The sequence below is a fragment of the Mustela nigripes genome, chromosome 13 (assembly GCF_022355385.1).
Source record: "Mustela nigripes isolate SB6536 chromosome 13, MUSNIG.SB6536, whole genome shotgun sequence".
NCBI lineage: Eukaryota > Metazoa > Chordata > Mammalia > Carnivora > Mustelidae > Mustela > Mustela nigripes.
In genome coordinates this window covers 3,786,941-3,798,895 of record NC_081569.1, presented here as the reverse complement: position 1 = coordinate 3,798,895, position 11,955 = coordinate 3,786,941, and the positions used below count along the sequence as shown (strand labels likewise).

Here is an 11,955-nt window from a genome sequence, read left to right as displayed (position 1 = left end):
ACAGAGAGAGAGGAAGGGAAGCAGGCCCCCCGCTGAGCAGAGAGCCCGATGCGGGACTCGATCCCAGGACCCTGAGATCATGACCTGAGCCGAAGGCAGCGGCTCAACCCACTGAGCCACCCAGGCGCCCCATAAAATCTATTTTTTAAGACGTTTAGCAAATTGGATTCGGTAACAGGATAAAGAATGACAACTAAGTCTGGCTTATATAAGGAATCCAAAGTAGGTTTAATTTGGAAAAACAAGTGGAGTTCACCGTATTAAAAAAATACAGCAAAGAGCATCTCTCTGCTTGCTAGACGGAATGCTGCCCAACTCATGCATTGTTTAATAAAGTCAATTCCATATTTGAAAAAACAAAAATAAAGGGGGGAACTATTCTATCACTATCTGAAAAGAATAGAAGCAGCTGATAAATGATAAAACTCTCAGCAGACTAGAAATATTATAAAATATAAGTATGAGTGACAAGTAATATTATAAAAATGTCAATTATCTCCACACCAATCTACAGATTCAACACAATTCCAATCAAAATCCCATGATTTTGCGGGGGGAGGGGTGGAAACTGACAAGCTGAGTAAAAAATTTATTTATACAAAAATGCAAAAAGACAAAAAATAGCCAACATAATCTTGAAGAAGAATAAAGCTGGAGAATTTTCACCACCAGATGTCAAGATCTGGTGTAAAACTATGTAGAACTGGTCAAGAATAAACAAATGTAACAGTGGAACAGAGCACACACTCCAGAAACAGATTAATTCAAACAAAATCACCTGATTTACAACAAAGTTGGCCCTGCAATGGATGGGGCAAGGGTAGTTTTTTAATATGTAGTTACATGGGGAAAAATGAACCTTAACTTCTACCTTATACCATACACATGCGTGAGAAAATAATACCAAAAAAACCCCCAAATCCAATTGGTTTACCGATCTAAATGTTAAATGTGAAACATTAAAACTTCTTTAAGAGAAATTAAGAGAGTATTTTAATAACCTTGAGGCTGGCAAATTTCTTAAAGACAAAGAAAGCCTTCACCTTAATAAAGAAAAAGATTGATAAATGAACTTTATTAAAATTAAGATTTTCTATTTATCAAAAGCCAAGACAGAGAAGCAACCCAAGTACCATCGACAGACAAAAAAATAAAGAAGATGCGGTATATATTACAAGAGAATACTACTCAGCCGTAAAGAATGAATCTCGCCGGTCTGCAACAACATGGACGGAGCTAGAGGGCATGAGACTAAGTGAAATAAGTCAAACAAAAACAAATACCATATGATTTCACTTATGTAATTTCACTCTTAAAATGACTAGCAAACAGGGGCTTGCGTAGCTCAGTTGGTTGAACGACTGCTTTCAGCTCAGGTCATGATCCCGGAGCCCTGGGATCAAGTCCCACGTCAGGCTCCCAGCTCCATGGGGAGTCTGCCTTCTCCCTCTGACCTTCTCCCCTCTCATGCTCTCTCAGTCTCTCTCTCTCTCTCTCATAAATAAATAAAAATCTTAAAAAAAAAAAAAGCAAACAAAAATAAACAGGCTCTTTTTCTGTTTCAAAGATTTATTGATTTGAGAGAGGAAAGAGAGTGAGCGAGAGAGAGCACTTAACTGACTGAGCCACCCAGGTGCCCCCGATCGACGCTTCTGATGTTAACCTAGCGAGGAGTCTGCTGCTCTCCCTCTCTCTCTCCCCCCACCTCCCCACTGCCTGTGTGCACGTACGTGCTCTCTCTCTCTCAAAGAAATAAGTATCTGCGAGGATGTGGATCAAGGGGAGCCCTCTGGCACTGCTGGTGGGCAAACTGATACAACCACTCCAGAAAATAGTATGAAGGTTCCTCGAAAAGTTAAAAACAGAACTCCCCTACAGTCCAGCAAATCACACTAACTGGGTATTTACCCAAAGAATGAAAACCACTGACTCAAATGGACAGATGCACCCGGTGTATACAGGAACATTACCCTACGACAGCCAAAACACACAAGCAGCCCAGAGACCATAAACTGATGAATGGATAGACGATGTGGTGCGTGTGCGCATGTGCACACACACACAGAGGAATATGACTCAGCCATAAAAAAGAATGAAATCTTTCCATTTGCAATGACCTTGATGGAGCTAGAGAGTATAGCACTAAGAGCAGTCAGTCAGAAAAGACAATTACCTGATAATTTCACTCACATGTGGAATTTAAGAAACAAAACAAATGATCATGGGGGTAAATAAAAGAAAGAGACCAAAAAACAGACCCTCAGAACTGATCGTTACCAGAGGAAAGGCAGGACAAACAGGTGATGGGGATTAAGGAGTGCATTTGGGGTGATAAGCACCAGGTGTTTAAAATAAAAACTAAAAAAGTTCAAAAACAGACAAAACTAATTTACAGGTGCCAGAAAAACTAATTTACAGGCCCCTCCTTTGGGAAGGAGAGCAGGGACCTGGAGGACCACGACGAAGGCTTCTCGGTACTGGTAATAAATGACAAACTGATAGCAAGTGTGGTTCTGCAGGTGTGTTCACTTTATTATGTGGCTGTTACACCTCAATAAAAAAGTCTGCAGAAAGAAAAAACATTGATTCCAACAAAAACAAATTCAGAGAAAATTAGAACATTTATGATAAATCAACAAGAAAAATTTGAATACCCAACAGAAAAAACAAAAGTCACAAATGTTAAGAAAAAATACAAATGGCCAGTAAATAAAAATATAGTTTTAAACAGTAATGAAATTTCCTTTTTCCTTTAAATCAACCTGGCCATGACTTAAAAGCAGATAATACTCAATGTCAATATGGATAAGAAGAATGGGTCACAGAACGAAGATTCAAAACATATGTATGCATATATATACACATACATACATATATATGTATTTATTTATAAGATATTTCTTTTTTTTTTTTTTTTAAGATTATACTTATTTGACAGATCACAAGTAGTCAGAGAGGCAGGCAGAGGGGGAGAGGGAGGCAGGCTCCCTGCTGAGCAGAGAGCCCAATGCGGGGCTCCATCCCAGGACCCTGAGATTATGACCTGAGCTGAAGACAGAGGCTTTAACCCACTGAGCCACCCAGGCACCCCGTATTAATAAGATATTTATTTCTTTTATAAAGAGAGAGCGAGCACGTGCACACAGGCAGTGGGGAGGCCGGGAGCGAGAGATCGAGAGAGCAGCAGACTCCTCGCTGAGCAGGAAACCCTAATCAGGGCTTGATCTCAGGACCCAGAGATCATGACCTGAGCTGAAGGCAGACACTTAAGCCCCCCAGGCACCCCTGGGTCTCTCTGATTTTACATCAGAAGCGTCGATCAGGGGCACCTGGGTGGCTCAGTCAGTTAAGTGTCTTGCCTTCGGCTCAGGTCATGATCCTGGGATCCTGGGATAGAGTCCTGAGAGTGTGGGCTCCCTGCTCAGTGGGCAGCCTTGCTTCTCCCTCTCCCTCTGCCCCTCTTGCCCCCCCACCGCTCCCCTGTTCATATTTGCTTGCTTTTTCTCTCTCCATGCTCTTTCTCCCTCTAATAAATAAAATCTTTAAAAAAAAAAGCAGCATTGATCTTAAGAATCAGAAAGATCTATCATTATAACCTTGAGCAAGGCACTTAATACCTTTCAGATTCAGTTCTCTAATCCATAAAAATATGATTTTTATATATACTCATAGTATTTTAAAATTATAACCTATATTCACTCATACATGTGGAATCTAAAAAATAAAAATAAAAACATATGGATAAACAAAAAACCAGGATCAGACCCATAAATACAGAGAACAAACTGGTGGTTGCCAGACGGGTGGGTGGGGAGCGGGGGACGGGCAAATGCGTGAAGGCGAGGGGGAGTCCCGGCTTCCAGTTATGGGATGAAGAAGTCACAGGAACAAAAGGCTCAGCATAGGGAATGCAGTCAATGCCGCTGTCATAGTGCTGCGTGGTGACAGACGGTGGCTACACTGTGGAGAGCACATGGGCCTTGCTGAACAGAATCACCCTGTTGTGCACCTGAAACTAACGGTAACCTGCGTGCAACTCCACTCGGAGGGGGGAAAAAAAGAACCCAATGCACATATCAAAATAAATAACGTATAATGTTATCTTGAAGGGCTCTCAGGAAAAGTAAATGAAATCACACACGCTCACACTCATGTATCATGGGACTAGAACTCCTAAATACCAGCTGTTTCTCCTCTAGCACACAAAGGCTGGCTGACGGCTAGTTGCACACAGATTCTGGCCAGGGTGTCGCCCTACCTGCTGCAAACTCCTCAATGGTCATCAGCGGAAACCGGATCAAGGACAGTGCTTTTCCTAGAACTTTCTGTTTGTTTCCAAAAGTCACAGGCAACTGTTGTCTTTGACATTCCGCTTCTGCCCATCGCACAACAGCTCCGAAAAGTCGACTTTCTCTAATACTAAGTGTGTCTCTCTCGAGAACTGCACAGAGTGTGTCTAGAAGTAAAATACAAAAATAAAGCGAATTAGGAATATTTTGCTCTTTAACAAAACAATACCAACAGACAGGCTTACATTAAGTTTTCAAATTTCAATAAAAAACAGGCTAGAGATTTAAAACTATAGACTCTATATAGAAAAACATTGAAGAATGAGAGGAATTAAACAGCAAAGTTTTCTTTTAAAAAAAACTGTTATAAGGTTAACAACTCCTTATCATACAAGGCAACTCAGGTGTAGTATCTCCTTGTGTATCCGTGCCATTTATCAAGGAAACCCCAATATCCAGATAAGATTAACAGTCAGTCAGTCAGAGAAAGTGGCTTCAAGTTAGTAACATACATAAATTCACAAAGCCTACAGAACCATTTACCCATTCCCCAAAGACTTCCCATTAGGTACTCTTTATGTGTCAGGCACTGTCCTAGATGAGGAGGATACGTCACTGAGTAAATCTGCCTTCATGGCACTTAGATTCTAATGGGGGTAAATGTTATGATGTTAGATGACAAGTGTAGGACAAGAGCAGAGTAAGGGGAACCGTAAGTACCGTTTAAAATAGGATGGCTTGGGTGGCTCACGTGAGCTAGTAAGATTTGATCTGGGGGTGGGGTGGGGGGGAGTCAGCCAAACAGAGGCCTAGCCAGGAGTACCAGGACTGCCTGTACAAAGGCCCATATATGAACTTGTGCCTTGCAAGTGTGAGGACCAACCAGGAAGCCAGTGTGGCCAGACTGCAGTGAGCAAGAGGGAAAAAGTGGTCAGTGATGAGGCCACAAATGGGGAGCAATGAGGTATAGTCCTACAGTACCATACAGATCATCTGACTTTTACTCTGCGTGGGAAGGGGAACCAAACCCCTAGAGGATTTGGGGCTGTGACATTCTATGTTGTAAAAGGACCACGCTGGCGGCCGTGTTGAGAAGAGACTCTAGTGGAGGCAGAGTGGAAATGAGATCAGTTAGCAGGCTCCTGCTCTGAGCCAGGTCAGAGGCGATGAGGGCCAGGACCAGCAGGAAGAGGTGAAAACGATCAGCTTCGGGATGCATTCGGGAGGATGACTCAGTGTGATGTCCTCACAGACTGAATACAGAGGGTGACGGAGAGGGGCAAGGATAACTCCAGCCTCAGAGTCTACGCCACGGACGGATGGCAGCAGCATCGACTGAGACGGGAAAGCCTGTGAAGGAGGTAGTGAGGGACGGTGAGAGCTGTGATCTGGAGTTAATCCAGGACATCTTGAGTCTGAACTCCCTATCTCATGTCCAAGTACAAATGTCATGCCTGGAACTCAGGCCTTCACTTGGAATCCTTCTTCTTTTATCAGAGGCAAAACTTAAAAACAAAACAAAACAAACAAAAAAAACAACTCAGCTTCTCTACAGTAGACCAGAAGCAGCAGTCCAGAGAGGGCGCCTTGGAGGCCAGCAGACTACAGTAAAGTGATAGGCTGCCCACAAACAGGGGCTGAGAAGAGAGGAAATCTGGAAAGTAGATGCAGGTGTCTGAAAAGCACTAGAGTCAAGAGTCTTTCATACAAAGAGAAAGATTAAAAAACAAACACAGGGGCAGCTGGGTGGCTCAGCTGGTTGGGCATCCTACCCTTGGCTTCAACTCAGGTCAAGAGCTCGGGGTCATGGGATTCGAGCCCTGAGTCAGGCTCGTGCTCAGTGGGGAGTCTGCTTGAGGATTCTCTCCGGCTCCCTCTGCCCCTCCGTCTGCACTCACCACCTCCCCACTCCAAAATAAATTAATAAATAAATCGTTAAAAACAAAAGTACACAAACAAAAAAACACTTCAGAGTCCTGAAGGCTTCACTATACAATAACTGATATTCATAATAATGAGCACGAATAATCACAAAATTCAAATAAAAAGGAAGATGCCAATACAGTAAAAATCTAAAGACATTAAATATGCTTAAATTACCCAGTATTACACATCTAAGAAAATTTTATCTTAAAAAAATTGCATTCTGTAACGGTCTACACACTCAATCTCTGGTCGGTATCAAACCACAGCTATCATGCCAGCAAAGACGTCTCAGTCCCCAGAACACAGCAGGGGCCCAATAATATGTTAAAAATGAATAGGTTATACATGTATTTTTTTTAATGACATTTTTCCTTCTTTTGTAGCTGAGCAGATGAATATAAATTAAGGCTCCATAAAAATTTTTCACAGGTAAATGAATGTAAACCCTTATGCCTCGATACTTAAAGGATTAGGAATATACACTCACCATAACTTATCACTCGTGGGAAAACTGGATCTACTAATCTCTATGCTGTATGCTGACAAGCTTCAGCAAAGATAAACACAAAAACTTAAATTATCAGCAGGGGAAAAAACAGTGCATTGTACTGCCTTTAGCATAATGCAAATTTGCTTTTTTCTCCTATCAGTGTGATATACTGTCTTCTTCCCTTAGCAAACAGCAGTGAGAAAAATGGTATCTCTCTACTTGGAAAATGGCAAGCACATCCCTCCAGCACATATATCCCAATCCCAGAGGAGAAAAAGCTCCCCCCGAATCTAAGACCATAACCTGCATGAAGAGCTCCTGAAGCCCGGCCCAGCATCCTCTCAGCATCTAGGCTTCTCTTCCAATCACAGTTTTTAACAAGTGCATCGAAGGCCAACTAGACTGTGGTGTGGAAACACACAGGTCTTCTATTGGCAGCTGAGCCTAATAAAGATCATAAAAACACCCAAGGCTATGTTTTGCAAACATGATGCAAGGCTAGATCTTAATACAAGCATCTGGGGTGGGGGGGGGGGTCAAAGCAAATCAACCAATATTTGAGGATCTACACCCCCTTCAGGGATTCTGGGTTCCGAGGGCGTGCCGACCTACTTCAAAAAGTTTCCAGGAGGAAGCCACCCAGATGCAAACAGTATTATGTCAGACCCAGACTGAAGTACCGATGGTGTACTTGCCAACCCCTTATGGGGAAGAAAATCAGGATGAAGCACTGTTTCCTCAGCAATGTGGGTGGTGCCTAGGGCTCTCCACCATCCAGTCAGCGGCCTACTACGTATAGTGGGGAGGAATCTAGCCCTCGCCCTTCAGGATAATTGATGCGAAATGAGTATAAATCCTTCCCAAGGTACTGCGAGACAGACAGACAGACACGCTGTCAATGGGATGTTGTTGTAACCGAACACACTCACTGTCACTGAAGAGGGTGGGACGTTAGCTCTTCAGAAAGGAGTCGCTGCGGAAGTAGAATTTGAGCCAAGATGAGAAGACTGAGTGAACTAGCCAAGGCAGAAGGAAAGGCAGCGTTCTAGACGGACCAGCTGGTGAGCGAATGTTAACTCAGCACCTACTATGTTCTCCTGTCGTCAGTGTTCGAGACACCATGGTAAACAAGGCAAAGTCCCGGACTGCAAAAGAGTTGACAGGGGTACCTGGCTGGCTCAGTCAGTAAGCACATGACTCCTGATCTCAGGGTTTTAAGTTCAAGCCCCATGTTTGGTGTAGAGATTACTGAGAAATAAAGTCCTTAAAAACAAGTTTATAATCTAGGTGGGAAAGCTAGACAACCATCATGAACAGACAATACTTAAGAATTTCAAGTAGTAAAATGTATCATGAGGAAAATCAGTCAGAGCAACAGCACAGGGACAGTTCAGGGGAATGTGTATCTACTCGGGCTAAGGTCTGAGGTTTCCCTAAGGTCAAAGGTGGTCTGTCTCAGGTCTCGTTTAACTCGGTATCGGAATAATATAAAGGAGGAAGCCACATACAGATTCGGGGGAAAGGATTCTGATCAATGGAACAGTAAACACAAAGGCTTAAAAGAGAAATGAGCCTGGCCAGTGCATATGAAAGGGCGAGAATGACGGGAGAGGACGGCAGGAGACCAGGTCAGGCACAGACAGAGGCAGCAGCGGGTGCTGTTTTCTCTCCTTCCTGACCTTCCTCGGAAGTTACATGGGATCATGAGACTGAATTTGAGACAATGAGGAGTGAAAATGCCGGTTCCACTTCACGGCCAAAGCTTTCAAGATGGGGGTGTTCTCCCTGCCCATGCTTTTTTCTGTCTGCCAGCAAGATAGATAATAACAGACAATCACAGATATCGAATATACATTGTGTCCATCATGATGAAGATAATATTTCAGGTCACAGGCCTGGGTCAGCTCTCTCAGCTCTCCTGTAACAAGAGTCAAACTCCTCCACCGTCCTTAGCCAGTCCCACGCAGCCCGGCTGGCGGGCCGCACACCGCCCACCCCCCCATCCGCTTTTTCCTGGGGCTCTACCTGCCTCGAATGCCCTCTCCTCTGCACTACTCAAATGCTACCCATTCTTCACAGCCCAGATCAAACTCTCCCCATCAAGACTTTCCTAACGCTATTCAATGGGAGGTAATCTTTCCATGTTTTGGATTTGCATAGTGATTATTTTCTAGATCTCTAGCTCAGAAAAGGCAAAACCACATTTTGCTGTATGCTATCCAGAATTTTCTGTGTCTTAACTCTTAAATTTCACATATGTGTCCCTTGAGTCTCCAATTAGATCATAGTTTCCTTAAGAAAAATCACATCTCACTCTGTATGTCAATGACCCAACTATAATGTTGCACAATGCCATGCTTTTTTTTTTTTTTTTTAACGAGGTTGTAAGTAGAGATGACCTTTAGGAATATATCACTATAATAAAGCAGCACTCTTAAGAGACAGACTTACCCAATTTGGTACAAAGTGCCACTTTACAATAACAGCCCACCCGGCAGTGAGGCTGACTGACACTGCGTAACCGTCTGTAGGCGGCACAGCCCGCCCACGGGCGCACTTACCGATATCAATGTCGGTAAAGCCCTCTGCGCTGATCGCATCCATCGTGCTTTTGTCTATCGTGTCGAGACAAAGACTAGCTAGCTGAGGTTCATCAAACAATCGAGCCTAAACATACAAAAAGATAGTTATTTTATTTTCATAGTTATTTTACTTTCAGACCATACATATTCAAAGTTAACTCTGCAAACAGTTATAGTTATAACTGCTAATCATGTAAAACACCTATCTTAAATACCATTATAATGTGTACCTATTTTTAAAACTTTCCATTCTGTAGCCAGAAATGAAAAGCCAAAAGCACAAATGCCTTGCTTAGACAACAAGTTCACATTACCACTGGCAACCTTGTTACTCTTCTTTTCATATGCTCCTATATATACATACTGCCTGGTTCTTATACTTATTTTGATCATTACCAAACACTCTAGGTTAGATGAGGCAGACAGAATCATCCCATTTCCCAGATGTGGATCAAACTAGTTAACATGATCTAACTAGTTATACTGTAAAGTCATTATTTAAATCCGAGTTTTAGGATATTTTCACCAAATGGTAGCAACTATCAAGCATACCAGTACAAACAGATTTTTTCCCCTTCCATTTCCATCTTGACTGTGGAGAGAGAATGAAGTACAAGAGTTTCAGAGCATGCAAACTCTGGGTGCCTGAGGGAAAAGCAGGCCCAACAACAGAAAAGCATATAGTCCCAGGACCGAATCCTACACAAGAGCGAGCTACAGCCACGTACAATGATATGAACAAATCCTACAAACACTGACAAACAAAAGAAGCCCCAGCATAAATTGAGCAGAACTACACTATAGGATTCCAAAAAAAGCTATCTGGGCTTTAAGAAGTCATAAGTCAAGCTGATAATGTGGTTAATCAGGGTGCATATTATAATTAACAAAAAAAAAAAGTTTGGGGCACCTGGGTGGCTCAGTTAGTTAAGTGTCTTTTGGCTCAGCTCATAATACAGGGTCGTGAGATCCAGCCCCACACTGGGCTCTGTGCTGAGCATGGAGCCTGCTTAAAATCCTTTATCTCTTGGGGTGCCTGGGTGGCTCAGTGGGTTAAGCCTCTGCCTTCGGCTCAGGTCATGATCTTGGGGTCCTGGGATCGAGCCCCGCATCGGGCTCTCTGCTTGGTGGGGAGCCTGCTTCCCCTTCTCTCTCTGCCTGCCTCTCTGCCTGCTTGTGGTATCTTTCTCTCTGTCAAATAAATAAATTATATTTTTTAAAAAAATCCTCTCTCTCTCTCTTCCCCCTATCCTGGGTTCCTTACTCTTTAAAATAATATAAAATAAAATAAAAACAAAAGCAAAAGAACACAAAAATAAAAATAAGTTTAGGGGCACCTGGGTGGCTCAGTGGGTTAAAGCCTCTGCCTTCAGCTCAGGTCATGATCCCAGGGTCCTGGGATCGAGCCCCGCATCAGGCTCTCTGCTCAGCAGGGAGCCTGCTTCCTCCTTTCTCTCTGTCTACTTGTGATCTCTCTCTCTGTCAAATAAATAAGTATAATCTTAAAAAAAAAAAAAAACCAAACAACAACAAATTTAAAAGTCAGTCGTGGAGGAAAGGGGCAGAAAATCCAAACTCAAATGAGATTTAAAAACCATTGACAGGGGCACCTGGGTGGCTCAGTGGGTTAAAGCCTCTGCCTTCGGCTTAGGTCATGATCCCAGGATCCTGGGATCGAGCCCTGCATTGGGCTCTCTGCTCAGTGGAGAGCCTGCTTCCCCCTCTGTCTCTGCCTGCCTCTCTGCCTACTTGTGATCTCTGTCTGTCAAATAAATAAATAATATAAAAAAATAAATAAATAAAAACCATTGACACTGGGGGACCTATGTGGCTCAGTTGGTTAAGTGTCTGCCTTGAAGTAAGGTCATGATCCTGGAGTCCCAGGATCAAGCCCCACATTTGGGGTGGGGGGGAAGGGTTTCCTGCTCAGCAGGGAATCTGCTTCTCCTTCTGGCCCTCACCCCGCTCATGCTTTCTCTCTAATAAATAAAATCTTAAAAAAAAAACAAAAAACAAAAAACAAAATGCTGAAAAAAGATGTGATGATAATAGGTATGCTGATGACCAAGCTTTCAGCCTGGCCTAGGGTCAGATCTATTTACATTTAACAGTATGGACAAACACAAAGCACACAGAAATATTCACCCCGGGTCAGGCAGAATCCTGCTGACAATACTGCCAATTAACTAAGCATTACCTGACATGGCTGATGAGTCTTCATTTATTTATAAAGTAAAATCCATTTTCTTTTTTTTAATTTATTTATTTGTCAGAGAGAGCGAGCGAGCACATGCAGAGTTCCAGGAAGAGACAGAGAGAGAAGCAGGCTCCCCGTTGAGCAGGGAGCCCGATATGCGACTCGATCCCAGGACGCCGGGATCATGACCTGAGCTGAAGGCAGCCGCTTAACCAACCCAGCCGTCCTGTAAAATCCATTTTCAAGGGATTCAGTAACTCAGATGCCACAGAATAATAAACGTCCCTAAACTCAACCATTATCTTGTGTTTTATGGGGGAAAGTAGAGACCAATGAAAGCAGTGGATTAAATTTAAAATAGATATATATATGGGACCACCAGAGTGGCTCAATCAGTTAAGAGCCCGACCCCTTAATTTGGGTCAGGTTACAATCTCAGGGTCATAAGATCGAGCCCCACATCAGGCTAGG

At 43.1% G+C, this 11,955-nt stretch overlaps 1 protein-coding gene across 2 annotated transcripts in view; it reads right to left on the bottom strand.

The window, feature by feature from the left end:
• BTBD1 (BTB domain containing 1) overlaps positions 1-11,955 on the bottom strand; it is a 39,875-nt gene that overhangs the window by 13,128 nt on the left and 14,792 nt on the right. For both annotated transcript variants that reach the window (XM_059371472.1, XM_059371471.1), the window contains exons 3-4: positions 9,267-9,372; positions 4,259-4,456 (exon numbers count right to left, since the gene is read on the bottom strand). In XM_059371472.1, coding sequence (XP_059227455.1) covers positions 4,259-4,456; positions 9,267-9,372 — 304 coding nt within the window. The remainder of the gene's footprint in view (positions 1-4,258; positions 4,457-9,266; positions 9,373-11,955) is intronic.